We start from the raw sequence: 18656 nt of genomic DNA on the forward strand, positions 1-18656 counted from the left end.
ACAAATCCGCATTGTCAGCAGCAGATCCCTCTCCCTTCCCCAGCCGGAGCACACAGTGGTGATGGATGCTTCCCTCCTGCGATGGGGCGGCCACATGGGAGAGGCGGAGATCAGAGGCCTCTAGTTTCTGGTGGAGTCCCGTCTCCTTATCAACCTTATGGAGCTTCGGGCAATACTTTTTGCACTGAAAGCATTCCTTCCCTCTGTCAAGGGGAAGGTGGTGCAGGTGTTCCGACAACACCACCGCCATGTGGTACTGCAACAAACCGGGGTGGGGTTGTGGACCCTGTGTCAAGAGGCTCTGCGCCTCTGGACATGGCTGGAACGTCAAGGCATTTCCTTGACGGTTCAACACCTGACAGGTTATTTGAACACCAGGGCGGACAAACTCAGCCGCAGGTGCATGATGGATCACGAATGGCGTCTTCACTCGGCAGTGGCGCAAGGTCTTTTTCAACAGTGGGGAGAGCCTTGGTTAGATCTATTCGCCACCGAAGAGAATGCGCAATGTTATCACTTCTGTGTGTTGGAATTTCCAAGGCGGCACTCGCTCGGCGATGCTTTTCGTCACGAGTCGAGTTGCGGTCTGTTGTACGCTTTTCCACCTATACCACTTCTACCCAGAGTGCTGCAGATCAGGCGCGACCGGACCCAAGTCATTCTTGTGGCCCCTGACTGGGCTCGAAGAGTTTGGTATCCCGAGCTACTCAGTATGAGCATGGAACCCCCGATTCGACTGCCTCTTCGGGAGGATCTTCTGTCGCAGCAGCAGGGGACGGTCCTCCACCCGAACCTGTCCAGCCTCCACCTACATGAATGGAGATTGAGCGGCGACAGTTGATTCCTTGTGACTTACATCCTGAAGTCTGTGATGTCATTCTGGCAGCCAGGCATCCCTCCACTAAATCGGTATACGCCTGCAGGTGGAACAAATTTGTGATATGGTGCACAGCAAAGGCTGTGGATCCCCTTTCTGTCCATCTTTCAGAGGTCCTTTTGTTCCTTCTTTCTTTGGCCCGGCAGGGCTCTGCTCTGGGCACTATCAAGGGCTACCTTTCTGCAATCTCTGCCTTTCTCAGGCTTCCTGATCAGCCCTCTCTCTTGAAGTCCCCTGTTATAAAGATTTCTCAATGGCATTACTCACTTTTTCCCTCCTATTCCGTTTGTGATGCTGCAGTGGGACTTAAATCTTACCTTACTTACCTTTTTGATGTGCGCTCCTTTTGAGCCGCTTCACAACTGTCTCCTCTTCATTTATTAACTTTGAAGACTGCTTTCCTGGTTGCCATCACCTCCGCTAGGCGTGTGAGTTAGCTCCAGGCTCTTTCCTGTAAGCCTCCTTTTCTGTTGGTTCATCCGGACAAGGTTGTGCTTCGTACTCGTCCTTCCTTCTTGCCAAAGGTTGTCACTGCCTTCCACATTGGGCAAACTATCACCTTGCCCACTTTCTTTCTGCCTCTGCATCCTTCCAGAGAGTAAGAGAGGCTCCACTGTCTTGACCCAAAATGCGCGCTTTCATTTTAATTGAATCGCACACAACAGTTCCGGGTGGATGACCAGCTCTTTGTTGGCTACGTAGGTGCCAAGAAAGGCCGGGCTGTACACAAGAGGACCATCTCCCGCTGGGTCGTCTTGTGTATCAAATCCCGTTATTCTCTGGCTAAAAAGGAACCTCTGGTGGGGTTGCACGCCCATTCTACCAGGGCGACAGCAGCTACTACTGCATTGGGACGTGGTGTCCTCCTGCAAGGCATCTGTCAGGCAGCCAGGTGGGCCTCGTTGCACACCTTTACTAAGCATTTTTTTTTTTTAAGCTTTATTTAATTTTGAAAAACAAAACAATACAGAGACATCGGCTGCGTTCTCAATAAATAACCAATGAAGAGATACACTACGACACTTTCATCCCATACACCATAAACAGCTCATAATCAAGGCATCGGACCAGAGATCCCCAGCAACCAACCCAACGTTCCCATCCGCCCGAGCTCCGAAATGGAAAGCTCGCTCCAAGGACCCACCACACAATCTCAATGGTACCCCCTATCTTCATCCCACATCCCCGACTAGTCAATACCCGTAGAAAACAACATCCCACGACCAACAGCGGGGGGACCATAACTTCCTGCCCATTGCACGACCACCCCACAAGCATAACTCTGGCGCCGTACAGTCTACCCCACTCCCGTAGGCACTATTCCGGAACTGAAGTGTGGCGGGGAAGAGCTCGGCAGGGTAGCGATATATGTCTTATAGGGGCCCCAGATGTCCTTGGGTCGCGCCACTGTGGGGAGGAGACTGGAGTAGATCTTGCTATTCGTGCTGCAGAAAGCCATGGAAGTGAGCCACGTCCCAGCTGTGGGGGCCGTTCTATCTCCCCAGCGCTTTGTTTACTAAGCATTATTGCCTTGACAGTCAAGTTAGGAGAGACCGCTTCTTTGGCCGTTCTGTTCTCCGTGACTTTCTGATGTGACCTTGGTTCGCAGACCCACCACCGGGATTGGTATTGCTGGGGTATCTATTCTAAGGTAAGGAATCTATCACTAACGTGTCTCTTTCAGATGCACAAGTTACTTACTTGTGTAACGATATATCTGTAGGAGACATTAGTTAGTGATAGATTCTGTACCGCCCCACCCATTCTCCCTGTTCTGCGAACTGATTTCTAGGGTTAAGGTCATCCCTTTCAGGGACCTAGTTTCAATGCACCAGTGGTCAGTATCTTGACTGGCTCTGCGTTTCTGGCGCGGACATCGGCACGCATGGGCACGTCCAAGTAGCTCCAGTGACGTCATCTCGGCGACTACGACGCCAGCGACTTACACGGAGCCATACGACGACACCTACCGACGCGCAGGGGTACTGCTGATGAAAAATTTTCCGGATCCATTCTGAGGCCTGGGGATATTCTAAGGTAAGGAATCTATCACTAACTAATGTCTCTTACAGATATATCGTTACACAAGTAAGTAACTTGTGCTTTATCTAATATAAACCTCTTCATAGAAGGTAGGCACATCTCTATACACCCTGGACAGGTTCCTTGCTGTATTAATGTTTTATTTGGATATTTGCCTTACCCCACCACAAGAAACCTTTGTTCTGCCTCTCGATGCTTTTAACTAATAAATTGAAAGGATTGAGACGCAGGATCGGGTCTATATGATTCTCAATAGGCCACAGCCCTATACCAAAAAGAAAATCTTCACAGGACAAAATTCAAAGTCAAAACCATAAAGGTTAATTCAAATTTAAGAATCATTACAGAGCGCAAAAAGTTATTAGTTAGTCAAACTGAAACCGGCAACAATAATCATCAAATAGTACCATTTACGCGTGGTAACAACATAAGGCAGACCTCCAGAGCAAGTAGCCTGAACCAAAATATAGTTCATCCGAGGTTTAGCATAAATCTGCTCAGTTCAAAAGTCAAGGAAAGACTAAATATAAATCCGCAAGAGGATGACAGACGGCTCATTTCAGAACTTACGAAAAATACATGTATAACTCATTAGGCAGACTAACACAGAGTCTGCACAGTTCAAAAGAAAGTAAAATGCTGACATTTGTCCTAAAACGGGCACATTTGTAGGTTTCAAATCATGAAAGGCACAGTCGACATGGCGAGATCGTACACCATAGATCTGTACTAATAATTTAACTTTTACATAAAACCCATAGTAAAACAAGAAAATATGATGCTTCAACTAAGACAACATTAGGAACATCTGGTTCATGCGTAATTATATTAAGACGTATATAGGAAATAATGTGACATTTATGCAACAAGTTTAAACAATGCACAGTGCAACCGTTTTGATCCTTTAATGTTTGCGATACAGGAACACTCTGCATATGACTTTCTTCTTGAGGAACACAAATTAATACATTTCAGCTCATTGTGATCGTTTTTCTGAAGTGCCTATTACTAACTTAATATCCTAATAATTAAGTATTTAATAATGGACATGACCACCTTTTTATGTCCAGAAAAAAAGAATATGGAACATGGAAAAAGTCCCTACTCGCTTTTTTTTTTTTTTTTTACTATGTGCACTATAATATAGATAGCCAGAGGGTAGTGCTAGTTTTTCTAGTTCATAAAAGTGTTCTGATGGTTAAGTACATTTTGTTCTCCACAAGGATTCCAAGACTTTGGTGGCCAAGGAGAAGGAGGTAAAGAAAATAACAGACAACTTGAGCTCCATGCAGGAAGCTGGTCAGAAAGATGCAGATGCGTTGACTGCCGCTCAGCAACACTTCAACGCTGTCTCTGCTGGCCTGTCCACCAATGAAGACGGAGAGGAAGCAACACTTGCTGGACAGATGATGACCTGCAAGAATGACACCAGTAAAGCAGAAACTGAAGCCAAACAGGTACTACTTCAATAATTATGTTGCTTGCTGTTGTATCATTTTACAAAACCTTAGAGTTGCATGAAGGAGCTGGATGAAAAAAGGAAAGGCTAGAGGAAAAGCAAGCACAAGATTTAGGCTGAAGACCTGTAAATGTAATCTTCCCCCAAAATACCTCTCATTGGTTGTTGTGTTGTGGTTAACATTCTGCATCTCATCAGCAGTTAATGAGTGAGAATGGCAGTGGCACATAGGTGCCATGGGGAGATTGGGAGTTTGGGGGACAATGGAAGACAATATAAATCGGGTTTGAAAGGTATCGGGATCAGAACTTGGCAGGTGCAAGTAATGTTACGCTGTAACATCACCTGGGTGGTCACAGCAAACTTATGTGAGGCATGACACAGGCCAACTCCTCCTGAGATGTGAATAATCATACCTTTCAGACATCCCTTACTTATAAGTTACATTTATGATCACAATTGCACAGACAGTTGGAGGACTGGAGAATTAGAGGATGTTTGGTCCCTCCAACAGTTTACTTGGATGCCCTGTCTCCACAAGGATTGAAGAACCATAGTTCCAATGATGTTGAAGGTTTGGTCATCCCCTACCTAACTGTACGGGGCTTCTGGAGCTTGTGGATTCACACGGTTTCCCTAGCTGCTCCAGTGTAGCACCTGTGCTGCTAGCCCATTGGGGACGAGAGCTGAGATAGAGTACACCGTATGCTGAATCTAATCTGTTTTCTTTCCGGGTTTCAGCTGCAGTAGCAAGGAGAAAGACTAGCAGAACTCGACTGCCTGGGTTGGGAGAGCCACATGCATTTCTCTTTTCCATCCATCCTAACCTTTTCATATGACCTGGGGATACGTACTTGACTGGGCTTCTCTGAAATTCATATGTAGACTATGCCCTAAATAAGAATTCTCTCTACACTGTTAGAGAAGTCCTTAGCTCCCTTTCACATAAATGTCTACCCAGTTGATGCCAGAATATCTCTTCTTGTACACCCAGTGTTTGCATGCTTAGAGTTGTCCTACACTGGTTTGCAATGGCTAGATGTATATCACTTCACTAAAATACATGCATAGACAACTACAACTAACTACTCCTGTTTGGAAGACTGTTGGGTGGCTAAGTGAAGTAATTTTTCTAACGGCTGAAGGGTTCACCTTTAAAGTGGCAGCTCATTCTTGTTGAATGGCAAGCAGGGGTAAGTGTATGAAGGGGAGCTTGCTTTGATCTCAGAAGGCAGTGTTGAGAAATTAATTTTGAATGTATAGAGAGTTCTGTAACATAGACATATGTGGCAGTAATTTGTTTTCCCCACATATCTACAACCTGGAGTCTTTAACTTTGTGCTGCTCATAGTACGTGTTAACCTAGCACAGGCACTGTTGCATATAGTGTACGGGATTGTGAAATAGGGGTTCGTGCCTGCTTTTTGCACCCCTGGTACAGTCTTTTATCACAGAAAGCACCTGCAGAAGCTTGTAAGGCTTATTTTGTAATCTGGATTGCGCTGCTTTGATCCCAAGGGGCATTCTCATTTGCAAGGAGGTGTGGCCCATGCATTTGAGGGGCACGTTTTTCCTTTGTACCTGCACTGTATTATAGGGCCAAAGAAGAGGTCAGGATTCACACTAATTGTGTCGTATGAGGTATTGCACAGCCAATTGGACTTTGGGGGCAGTAATGGGGGACACAAGGGCATCATAGGCATTTCCTTCCCTCATGGGTGGGTGCAGTCGCAGTTTGGGGAAGGTAATGGGGGACACAAGGACATCGGGCCTTTCCTCCCCTCGTAGATGGGTGCGGTCACAGACTGGCAGTTTAACTCATTTTCTTTTTTTGGGACACACTACCAGTCTGAATCAAGCATGCCCATTTAAGGGTCTACCATGGCGCAGATCCGAATTGCGTGTCCAAATTGTTATAGGGTCAAGTTGGATGAGTAGTTTTTCAAACTTTATGCTGTCATTCTCATAGGCTCAAATGAAATTGAAGCATGCTCAACAAGAATTGAAAACCAAACAAGCCGAGGTTAAGAAAATGGATAACGGCTACAAGAAGGATAATGAAACATTTGAAGCAGTGAAAAAGGTCAAAGAGAAACTGGAAGCGGAAATGAAAAAGTTGAACTATGAAGGTCTGTGTTGTCAATTTTCTTGTAATTTTGTTCACTTTTTTCAATTATTTTGTTTCATAAGGACGGTTTAGCTTAAATTATACAAGGCACAAAAGGTACTGTGAGGCCAATGTTAATGTGAGTAAAGGAGGCAGAGCTGTCTCAGATCGATTGTTCCTTACAGCTTTGCTATAAAAGGGCGACAGACCCTCACCACGCATGTTGGCATAAGTCATAATCTGGTCTGTTTCTTCACTAGGGAACAATAGTCATTCCTGGTGGGCTCACTCAAAGGTATATAGCTGGTTGTGCTTGTTTTTTTTGTGTGTGAATACTATGATGAATTGTGGACTCTAATTCTCCTTTCTCCAGGAAGCAACCCATATTCCCGTGTTGATTGACTTCTGTGTCAAAAAATAGTTGACAAATTTGATTTAGTCTTTATTAAAACTTTCCTGCCACAGTGAAAACAGACTAGTGTTCTAGGATCTTGAAGGTTTTAACATGCCAATATATTTCTGCCTCGTACTGATTCTACCAGTAATAGGCATTGATCAAGGCACGGACCCTAATGTCTTGATCCCTACTCTGGACTCTGAATTGGGGTGCGATTAGCAAAAATTTAAAGAATAAATACGACTGGTTACGTGGAATACCAGGCATCGGAGAGACTTTATCCTGAAAAGGCTTAATGGACTCTTTTTTTTTTTAAAGTTTAAGTTTATTGAGACCAGCAAGAAAATACAATGTACAATCAAAATCCGATCAGAAAACATAAATAATTATGATATAAACAATAAAGGATATTAAGCATATTGGTTACAATAAACACGGTAACCTAGAAAAAAGGAGAAAGAGGAAGAAAAAGGGGGGGGGGGAAGCAATATGAATATCATTGGAAAGAGTTCAGAGCAATTAATGGCAATAAAAGAGGTAAAATGAAGCACTACATTGCATGTACTTTAAAACTCTAAAAAGAATATAGTGATATAATGGGAGGAGTACAGTATGCAAAAACAATAATAAATTATTCAAACAAAAGACAACGAAACTAAATCAGGGCGGTTTGCGGACATCATCTGACGTTCTCACAGTAGCAGTAATTGAAGTATTCGAAGGGGGGGAAGCAGATAAATATGTAGTGAGAGGGAGCCATAACAAATCCCTTTTAATTGCTAGTGATACAGGGGTAACATAATTAGTGTCAAGTCTGTGATGAAAACAGATGGCGTTCCACCAGGCTCTGTAAGTGACTTTATCCGCATGTTTCCAATTCAAGGTGATTAGATGCAAGGCTATAGCAATTAACAAATCAATTAACTGAAAATGTGACGGAGGTTGAGGCCATGAGGGGGATAAAGAACCGAGAAAAATATTTGAGAGGGAAAAGGGAACTTTAGTGTTAAATATTTTGTTAATTTGAGACCAAACTAAATGCCAAAATTTAGCAATGTTAGGACAATCAAATAACATGTGTTTTAAGTCAGCCTTTAAACATGAGCAGGACCAGCAGTGTGATGAAGTGGTGGAAGAGAAGGAAGCTAAGTGTGCGGGTGAATATAATGCACGCTGATATACAAAATAAAGAGTCTGAGTGGTATTGGCCGCCCGTGAAGTTTTATGAATCTTTAACCACAACTTATCCCACAAAGAGATAGACCAGGATTGTAATAAGTCCTTTTCCCATGCCAGCTCAGTCCTTGTTTTGCACCGCGGCGAAAGAGATAAAAGACCTTTGTAAAGGGAAGATGCAGAAGGGGAAGCGTTTAACAATGGAAACAATGTAGAGCAAGTTGTAGGGAAATTTGGAGAAGGTGGGAGTAATGAAAGATATTGGTGAAGAGAGGGAAGCAGAAGGTCATATTGCTTCTTACAGGAATTAGGAAGGGCAAAGTTAGATTTGAGGACTGAGAAGGATAAAGGTTTATTACCCATCAAAAGTTGAGAAATCCACTTCAAACCCTTGGAGTGCCATGCCTTCCAATAGAAAGCACGATTTTTAATACGTAGTAATTTATTATGCCAAATAGGTTGTTGAGAAAGTGAGTTAAGCGAGGGGTAGGAAGCTGGTAGGAGAGGAGTTAAGAGCTTTCGTGTATAAGAAATAACAGGATGACGCAAAGAAGAAGTGTGTGCAGAGAAAGCAAGGGATTCCATAAAGGCGAAGGGGGAAGTGAAAAACTTCTCGATGCTAAGCCAAATTGGAGGATAGGTAGGAGGGTCCAAGGAGAGCCATGAAGAGGCTTGTTTTAGGGAAAACGCATGATGATAAGATTTAAAGTCAGGAAACTTAAGCCCACCATTTGATTTATCTTTTTTGAGAGTAGATAAGGCTATCCGAGGGGGCTTACCTTTCCAGAGGAATTTTAATAAAGTGCGATCTAATCTCTTAAAGTAATAATCTGGGATATGTACAGGAATCATTGAGAGAGAATATAAAATAACGGGAGCAAGCATCATCTTAATAGAGTCTAATCTACCCCACCAAGAGAGAAAAAGAGGGTGCCACTTAGTAATAGAATCATTTAGCTTCTTAGCAATGTAATCAAAATTGTGTTTAAGAGTTTCGGAAATAGACGGGGAGAACCATAATCCTAAATATTTTAATTTGGAGGATTGCCAGGAAAAACCAGTATGAACAAAATAGTGTTTAAGACACAAAACATTGAGGGGTAAGACTTCACATTTATCACGATTTAGGCGGTATCCTGAAAGTTTTGAAAACGCATCTACCTGGGAGAGGAAAGGAGGAAGAGAAGTATCGGGGTTGGAGCAATATAAAAGAATATCATCTGCATAAACAGACATTTTGACTTGGCGGGAACCTAAATGGAATCCTGTAATTAGGGAATCCTGTCTAATTTTGGTGAGGAAAGGCTCTAACGCCACTACAAATAGAAGAGGGGATAGGGGGCAACCCTGCCGTACACCTCTTGAAAGAGAAAAATAATCGGAAACCTTACCATTGGCAAAAATAGATGCCTTGGGACCAGAATATAAGAGAGAAATCAAGGAAATTAATTTAGAGGGAAACCCTATCCACTGAAGAGCATGGAACATAAAGTCCCAACCAATCCTATCAAAAGCTTTCTCGGCGTCTAAAGCTATGGCAGCAAGTGGGTAATCTAAGGAAGAGGCCTTGCTAAGAATGTTAAAAAAGACTCTAGAATTATCAGAGGATAAACGACCTTTTACAAAGCCTGATTGCTCCGAACCAAGAAGCTCAGGTAAGATTGGGTCAATACGTAAGGCAAGAATTTTAGCAAAAATTTTATAATCCGTATTCACTAAAGATATCGGGCGATAATTTTTACAGAAAGAAGGATCTTTGCCTTCTTTGGGAATTAGGCAAATCATAGCATCCTGAAAGGTACCTTGAGACGCTCCGTTTGTGATAAAGGAAGTAAATAAAAGAAGAAGTTGTGGAAGGAGTTTCGAAAAGTGTTCATAAAATTCAATGGTAAATCCGTCAGGGCCAGGTGTTTTTCCTCGCCTTAAAACCGATACGGCATGAGAAATTTCTGTCAATGTGATATCTAGCTGTAGTGAATCAAAATCAATATGTTGCGAGGGGGGAGAAGAGATGGATTGGAAGTAGGAAGAAAGATCAGATTGAAGAGGTTGGGCCTCAGGAGTATAAAGAGTTTTATAAAAGGAGACAAACTCATTTAAGATATCTTCATCTTTGAGAAGAACGTCACCATTGGAATCCTTCAAAGATTCTATCCTAGTTCTATCCCGACGAGATTTTAGATAATTAGCCAATACCTTCCCCATTTTATTCTGACCTCCATAGTAACGAGCACTACTCTTCAGAGGATAAGAAGAAGCCGCTTCCGTGGATGCTTTGTTGAAGGTGATTTTAGCAGTGATAAGATCTTTCAAAGAAGCTTCAGAGTACGAGTGGTAATAGGCGTATTCTAATTTTTTAATTTTGGCAAGCAATTGAGCCGAATGTTTCTCAAAAGCTTTTTTCTTCCGAGAAACAAAGTTAATAATAAAGCCTCTGGCAGCTGCCTTAAAAGAATCCCAAATCATAGCAGGAGAGGAATCATGAGTTGTGTTTATGGTGAAGAATTCCGAAGCAAAAGAACTGAACTGGCTGGAAAAATTAGGATCTACGAGCAATGAATTATTAAAACGCCAACGTCCAGCAAATGGGGTATAAGGAAGAAGATCAAAATCAACAGAAACCGGGGCATGGTCTGAAATTAAAATGGACCCTATTTCTGATTGAAGTACGTGTTGCGTTAAAGGTTTACTTAAAAAGAGGTAGTCAATACGAGATTGTGATTTGTGTGGGGGGGAGAAAAAGCTATATTCTCGAAGATCAGGGTGACACAGTCTCCAGATGTCAACTAAAGATTTTTGACGAATGGTGGAAGTAAATTGTGAGTGCATTTTGTTGTTTACAAATCTGACTGGGGAATTCCTATCTAAAATGGAATCACAAACTTGATTACAGTCACCCCCAAAAACAATCTAATCGTCTTCAAGGGAGAGCAACTTATCAGAAATATGTAACCAAAAAACATTCTCAACTGAAACTGGAGCATAAACGTTAAAGAAAACCAATGGTATTTTGTCAATAAGTAATTTAACAATTAACCAACGACCTTCAGAATCAGTCTCTTGAGAAATCACCGATACATTAAACTTTTTATGAGTAAGAATAAGAACACCATTTTTCTTACCTAAAGCTGGAGAAGAAAACACATTGCCTACCCAACATCTTTTTAATTTAGATGCTTCAGCCTCAGAAAGGTGGGTTTCCTGAAGAAAAGCAACATCAGTTTTTAATTTTGCTAAATGGGATAAAACTCGTTGTCTTTTAATGGGATTGTTCAATCCTTTAACATTCCATGTGATAATTCTGAACTTGACTGGATGAGATTGAAGTCAAAAACCATGAACATACAATGCGATAAATAGAGTTGAGATTGAGAAGAGTAAAGAAGTGAGAACTCAGGAGTGTACGAAGAAGAAGATAAGAGAGGAAAAGATTGAAAACAATAACATTAAGAAATTCGATAAGGGAGAAGAAACATAAGCAAGGAGTATGAATTTGCGAATGATCAAAGAAAGGAAGAAGAGGATAGAATGAGGGAGGCGTAGGTGGGAAGAAAAGAAAGGGGAAAAAGAAAAAGAGGAAAAGAGAAACAATGGCAGAAAACAGCAAAAAAGGCATAAAAAGAGAATGTGAACAGGAGACATACTTACATGAAGAAGATCCAAGAGAACAAGGGGGGAGGGGAGAAGCCACACGAGACAGGCAGCCCATCCAGGCTGACCAGACGGAGGACGAGGGGGAGAACGCCAATAATATAGGATATCTACGGATGCGAGAGAGAACAAAAACAAAAACATAAAAACTATTTAGCACAATAAGTGATGAAAAATAGGAGATTTAAAACAGAACAAAACGATTAGGTACCAACTCAAACTAAGAAGACCATCCAAGCTAGGAAAGAACACCAAAGAATACATGAAGAACGATAATGAAGAGAAGCAGTGAATGAAAGAACCATAAGAAAAATAATCAGAACATCAAGTAACATTTGAAGACAAGGGTCCCGAAGCTTCCATGGTCTCCGTCTTGTGAAAGTTTATGAAACTCTGTAACTGCTGCGGGTCTTCATAGGATGTCGTCTTATTATTGAACGTGACCTTAAAGAGGCAGGGGTGAAAAAGACCATAACGCGCTCCCATGGCACGAAGAGTAGATCTCATATCAAGAAAGGCCTTACGTCTGTTAGCTGTAGACTTGGCATAATCTTGAGCGAAAAACAAAGTGGCACCGGACCAGGTGACTCGCTGAGAGGATTTAGCCGCTGACAAAACCTTTAGCAAATCCGTGTACTCCAAAAAGTACAAAATGACACCTCTCGGCCTCTGTGAAGAAGATGCATTCGATGGGAGACGTCCCAACCTATGGGCTCGTTGAATGTTGAGAGCAGTGCCTTCCGGCATATGGAGAATCTTGGGTAGAAAAGTTTTAAAGAAGGTAGGAGGATCCGACCCCTCCGATCCCTCCACCAGACCATAGATACGCAGATTGTTCCGCCTATTACGATTTTCAAGATCCTCGACTTGGCGTTGGAGGGCAGAAACTTGAGATTGAAGGTGAGATACATTGGTGTTAGTGTCTGTAAAAGAAGACATATGACTTTCAACTGCAGTAATTTGTGAGTCAAGTTGAGCCCAAGTGTCAGTGAGAACTTGTAGTTTATTATTTGTTTCCTCCATAAAGGGACGAAGGGCCCTAATCTCTTCCAGTAGAGTCTCCATGGAAACAGGCGAGGTCGATTTAGGAGGAGAAGGCGGGTTATGCTTTAAACGCTTGGTGACGGACTTCACAGCCGGCACTGGTGAGGGAGAGGGATCCATATTCCCCGCGGGGTCTTGCGATAATAACAAAGAATCCTCTAGTTTGGAGAAGGCAGTAAAAACTTTTGAATTTTTGATGAGGGTATGCTTAGGCGTAGGGTGTTTAGCAAGAGAGCCTTTCGTTCTCCCCATAGGAGGCAAGTCCAACAGTCTAAGTGAGAGGGGCAGAGACGTGGTCCAGAAGTAGAGTAGCACTAGTTAAATGTTTAACATCACTGTCAGATCCAGCAAGTATCAAGCAAACCTGGCGGGCCTCACCGAAGCGCGTGCTCAAGCGGAATTGAAGAATTAGTCACTGAATTGACGTATCCGAAAAAATGAGGCAGTTCCATAAAACTATTTCAATATCCAAAACGAAAATACTCGTCAAGAATAATCATGAGTGAAGAAGAACTGTCTTATTTGAGGAGAACAGCACAGGAAAACACTCTCGTGAGGTGCATGCATAAAATGGCGGCTGATTCGGTGGAGAAAACGCTGCACAAACTACGCACCTTCCGTATTTTCCAGGGATGCATCATTGAGTTTATCAAAAGTTGGTGAAAAAATGAAGAAAAAGCCAGAGATAATCAGCAATAATAACCAAGGGGGGCAAAAAACCACTTTTGCAGCATGTTTCTTCAAGCCATTAGCTTACATTCTCCTCAGACGAAAAAACAAAATGGCGGCCGTTCCGAAAACGGGACCGCCGAGGGAATTAAAGAGGATTAAATGCAGCTTACTGACACAGCGACTGCAAATTTCGGCGCTCCGGATGTTCAGACAGCTTGTCCTCCCTTTGTGGCATCCTCGCACTCGCAGTTACGCGAGAAAAAATCGGCGTTATCCTCCCGACCCCGGGAGCGTCAGGGAAAAGCCTCCATCTTCGTAAGGCGTTAACCACGCCCCCCTTAATGGACTCTTTTAATTGTGTGTTTGTTCCCTGGGGAGGAAGGAACTGGCCAGCATTAAGGCTGTGTGGACCACTGAATGTCATGATGTGTACATGGGTGTTTTTGTTTTTTCTGATCCTCGCTATTAAGGTATGCTAGTAGCTGTATATCATTAGGCTCATCATTAGGATGACTCATCTCAGAATTACTCATTAACATGGAATTGTACAATTTTGCTATGATTTATTGCGTAACCTTAAATGGAGTACACTGTTCTGTATTTGATTGTCAGCCTCATTATATTTTGTTACATAAAAATAAAACAAAATAGGTTAATATTTTTCTTCAGTTAGTCATTGTTCTGGATGTCAATAAACAAAGGAAGCAGTTTGTGTATCAGACACACAAGTTATAATTATGGCTCATTTGATTCTTTCAAGCAATAATTTTGTTTATCCTGAATACTAGTTCATATAATTTGTATTTTGTTTCCGCAATAGCAAAATGTAAGGCCGATTACCTTCATTACATTCAGATGTTAATACATTTGTTTTAACATTGCTTTTCTTTATTTGTGCAACCAGCCCCTTAAATTGAGTACTCCTTCTTTCTCAGTAATGATACACGTTCAGCCACATTGTTAAAATTTTACTAAAGGCAAATTGAGGAAAACAACCCATATATTTTTTTTAACTTAATTTCCAGGGTTAAGTCTTTTTGAGGTAGTACTTTCGTAGTCTACACTCCTGCAGGGACACTTCATGATTAACCTTGGATTTTAGCTCTGGGTCTTTGAAGAAACCATTGGCACACAGCAAAAGAATTCCCGACTTAAAACAGAATGACCGACAGTAAATGTACAAGAGTATGTCAAACTCACTGAACTTTACTTTCTTGCAATTATAGATGGTAAGGAGGAAAAGTTGTTGGAAAGCCGGAAAGAACTGTCTCGGACTGTCCATCATCTGAGGGAGTCTTACGAGTCACTGATGGCTAGATTTCCAAATCTGCGATTTGACTACAGGTAATGCACTTGAAAATGTTATCTGAGATTGGTGAGGTGAGTAAACTAGATAGTCTAGTTTAAAAAGCACTGCCAATTTGACAAACCCTCACTAACCTCCCTCCCCCAAGTCTACAGAGTAACTTCGCATGAATTGCGTTTGGTCCTGAAGGACAGTGTTATGGCAGTTGTTAGTCATTATGTCATATACCATCCCTCCTAGTCAGTGGAGTGCCATACATTATCTGGACCAAAACCTAAAACGAGGTAGCATCTAGTTACTAGATTCTAGTACATACGGTCACATGTGAAAAATACTTCCTAACAATAGTGATGCAAATTATCTACTGCATGTCATCTGTTTCAGTGATTTGGAACTCGTATATTTTGCTAGCTCTGTAGATTTACTTACTTTTTGACAATGTAATGGCTAATCAACCTCAAGCGCTATGTCTAATATATGGGTCATTTTTGCAACTCATCCTTGAGAAAGGCATCCCTCGATGGGAATCACATTAATCCTTGCCCAAGTAAGTTTTCACTAGCCTTTGGGCGTATATTGAATTACATAAGACTGTAGAATTTCTTATGAAATTAGAGATTTATGGCCTCAGTTACAGTCTCGGCAATAAAAAGACTACAGAAAATAGTCTGGTTTCCCAATGACATTTAAAGTTGATGGAACCGATGCACTGAGGTCATAAACCTGTAAAAATGTTACCCCGTGTTCAGAATACTCCTAGTACATTCCTTTTTTTGTTTTCACTTTGTAGATTTGTTTGTTTAAAAAATGTTTTTCTTGCCTCCATGATGTGGCAGCGCATTCAGCATTGTAGTTTCACCAAAAGTATTCTTGCTGTGTTACCAAACCAGTTTCTGGCAAACATTCTCCACTAACTTGATGGGAAACTGTTTTTAATGTTCAGTTGTAAAATGCTTGTGTGATGATTTTCTCATGTACATCAGTGTTTTGTACTTACTTTTACAATTAATGAACCATTTTGTTTCAATTGAAGGGATCCTGAAAAGAACTGGGACTCGACCCGTGTTAAGGGGCTTGTTGCTTCTCTGATCTCTGTCAAAGAATTATCTACAGCAACTGCTTTAGAAGTGGTAGCCGGAGGACGCCTTTACAATGTTGTGGTTGATACAGAGGTGGGTACTTTGGCCATATAGCATGCATGGAAATTTCCACCTGTTTTTGAATGAAAACAATCTGATTTGATGAGACAAAACTTTGCTAACTTCTAATTTGATCTGTTGGTAGTGTTGCCAAGTTGTGGTAGTGCCTTCATTTTTCCTAAGACCATATAGGAAGCACATGAGCCTCTGTTTCCAGAAATCTTATCTAGTCTGGCGTCTTGATGAAAATGACTTCCTTTATTCTCTTTGTAGGCAGAGGTGTGTTTTTTCCTGGTGTCTTTGCGCTTTGGGTGAGCAAACTATTTTCACTTTGTTAAATTCACCTTCAATCAATGCAGAGTAACCTGGTACTGTGCTGACTCTTTGGGAGTATACAGGCATGCCTCGAAGTATATAATTGCCTGCCTTCCAAATCACTTTTATTTAATGCAGAGTTCAAAAGGTATGCCTTTCCTAAAGAAGAAAGTGATATATTCTAGTGGATCCTTGGCTTCTCTCCGTTACGTTAACTTCTCATTTCAATATGAAATGCGTTTTTTATTTTTGCTAATATCCTTTGATGCATTAGATGAATGTTCATGGGATTTGGCAGTAATGGTTTTCAAAGTTCGTGAATATTGATCATGATGGTTTAAAGTTACTTTGAGAAATCTACTTTAGGCCTCTGTATTTGGAGTCAAGGGATTGTGCGGGTAGAAAGGTTGCATCAAAGAGGGAAACTTAGCTCATCCTGTGGGTGCGCTATCTGTCTTAAGATCAGTTTTTCTCTAGTCCCAGCTCGGTACAGGAAGCTTTTGAGAAGGAGACAGCTTCTCAGTGTGAGAGTGAGAAACCTCCTGTAGATAAGTGAAAGATGTTTGCCTCACATTCTCGCTCTCTCTCTTGCGCGCGCTTGCTCTCGCGCTCCCTTCTTCCTTTCCCCCCTCCCTTCTTTCCTCCACCCTCAGCAGAAGCAGCTAAGGCAGGGAGTCCAGTATGTCATCAGTAGCAGTCTTGTAAGGAAATTGCTCTGACTCCACAGCAACAACACACCCATGAGTCTGTGATTACCCCCCTCCCTTTCAAGATCCTTGAGCGGAGTACCACTTCACACTGGACTCTTTATGCTGTTGTATGTTCTCGGTCCACAGACGTGACTGCCCTTACCTGAAGCCCATTTCTTCACCACTCCACCACTTTAAAGGCGCCCTCTGACTTTCCTCCTGTTGGTGGGCATGTCTGACCTTTAGTCATTTGGATCAAAAACAGTTGAATGATGATTACTCGGAACTGCTTTGCTTCCCTACTAAATAAGTGTTTTGGCTGACTAACATTCCTCCTCTTGTAGTACTTGTTCCTGGATGCCTTGCAAGCCAAACTGAAGGTCAGGGACACCCTTCCCATTGTCCCGCTACAGCTTTTCCTCTCAATTTGTGGTTTAAATAATTGTTATTGAATTTTTGTTGCAAGTAAACATCACACCCACCCACAACTCCGTGTGATGTCTGCCCTTCCGGCCGTCGCCTCACACTCCCTGGCCTGGAGCTCACTTCCTGCGGTGCGCTGTACCACCGCTCATCTGCCGGGTCGGCACTCCTCCCAAAGCTCCCGACGCTCTGCCATGGGCTGCTAGATTCCGGGGCGGACTCTGTGCCTCTCCAGAGCTGCGGGTTCCTCGCGGCAGCGACCGCGTGGGCACCGCTACTGGGTGCCGCAGAGATCTGCTTCACCGTCTGTCTGGTGTCAGTCTGTGGAGTCACTTAAGCTGCCTTTAGATGTAGTTTGTCAGCCACGGTGAGCGGAGCCCCAGAGAAACTGTCACTGCCCCGCAATCTTGGCCACGCCCCCTCCTTTCCCTCCAATTTGTAGCTCTCCATGCATTAGATCCAGGTCCTCTGTCAGCAACCCCACTGACCCCCTCCAGATTCACCAAGAATCGAACTTGCGCCTCTGTGCTGTTTTGTGTCTACACCAGCAAGACCGGTAGGGAGGGTGATGCTTCAATCCTGGGCTACTGCAATGCTTAAAGCACACAATCACCCACCCATCAGACGGGGAACCACCAGAACCCCTACTAAACAGACTCTGTTCTTAGATACGCCACCTCTGGCAGAGAATGAAAGCATCCATGGACTGCTGACAGCTTCAACTCTCCCATCAAAGCTGTCTTGCTTTATCATGCAGGCTTAAGGATTTGCAAAAGTAACAGTAAGACGGCTGGGTACAAGTCGAGAGAACAAATATGAAGCTTCCAATTACAGTAGAACCCTTATCTATAGCAACCCTTCAGCTCAGTCTGTTATGTTCATTGCAGGGCCCCTGAAGAGCAAGGTTTCATCCTCTTATGGTGAAGGACCAGAAGGTCAGGAATACTATTGGAGAAAGATTAATAATTCCAGGGTTCTGTCGGTCTGGCATGCCGATTCCGTTCCCAACATGGTGAAGTACAGCTTGCACATATTGCACAAGATTGACCTTTGTCCCAAGTAGGGATTGTAGGTTCATGCTTAACCTGAGCTAAAGAGAAACTGAGCAGAAACTGGTGATGTCCAGGGACCTCTTTGATTCCAGGACCTTAAACCTTAATCTCTCCTTGTGCTGAAGTCTTCACTTCTGAAGCTTTAAGACCGTGAGAAACCTTAGACCTCCAGTTTAGTGGAGAACTTCATATCCTCCAACCGATTACTGCTCTACAATCGTCTTTATTTTTTTGTTGTTGACCAAGGCATCTCACTACTTCATGGCTACAGTTCTGGTGGCTGCCTCACCTTTCTAAGGTTCAGAG

At 42.7% G+C, this 18656-nt stretch overlaps 1 protein-coding gene across 2 annotated transcripts in view; it reads left to right on the top strand.

Moving 5' to 3' along the window:
- SMC2 (structural maintenance of chromosomes 2) overlaps nt 1-18656 on the top strand; it is a 482587-nt gene that overhangs the window by 153950 nt on the left and 309981 nt on the right. For both annotated transcript variants that reach the window (XM_085641249.1, XM_085641248.1), the window contains exons 10-13: nt 4144-4377; nt 6349-6508; nt 14653-14770; nt 15766-15904. In XM_085641249.1, the coding sequence (XP_085497375.1) occupies nt 4144-4377; nt 6349-6508; nt 14653-14770; nt 15766-15904 (651 nt within the window). The remainder of the gene's footprint in view (nt 1-4143; nt 4378-6348; nt 6509-14652; nt 14771-15765; nt 15905-18656) is intronic.

Source organism: Triturus cristatus, chromosome 2_2 (genome assembly GCF_964204655.1).
Source record: "Triturus cristatus chromosome 2_2, aTriCri1.1, whole genome shotgun sequence".
In the NCBI taxonomy this organism is placed as follows: domain Eukaryota; kingdom Metazoa; phylum Chordata; class Amphibia; order Caudata; family Salamandridae; genus Triturus; species Triturus cristatus.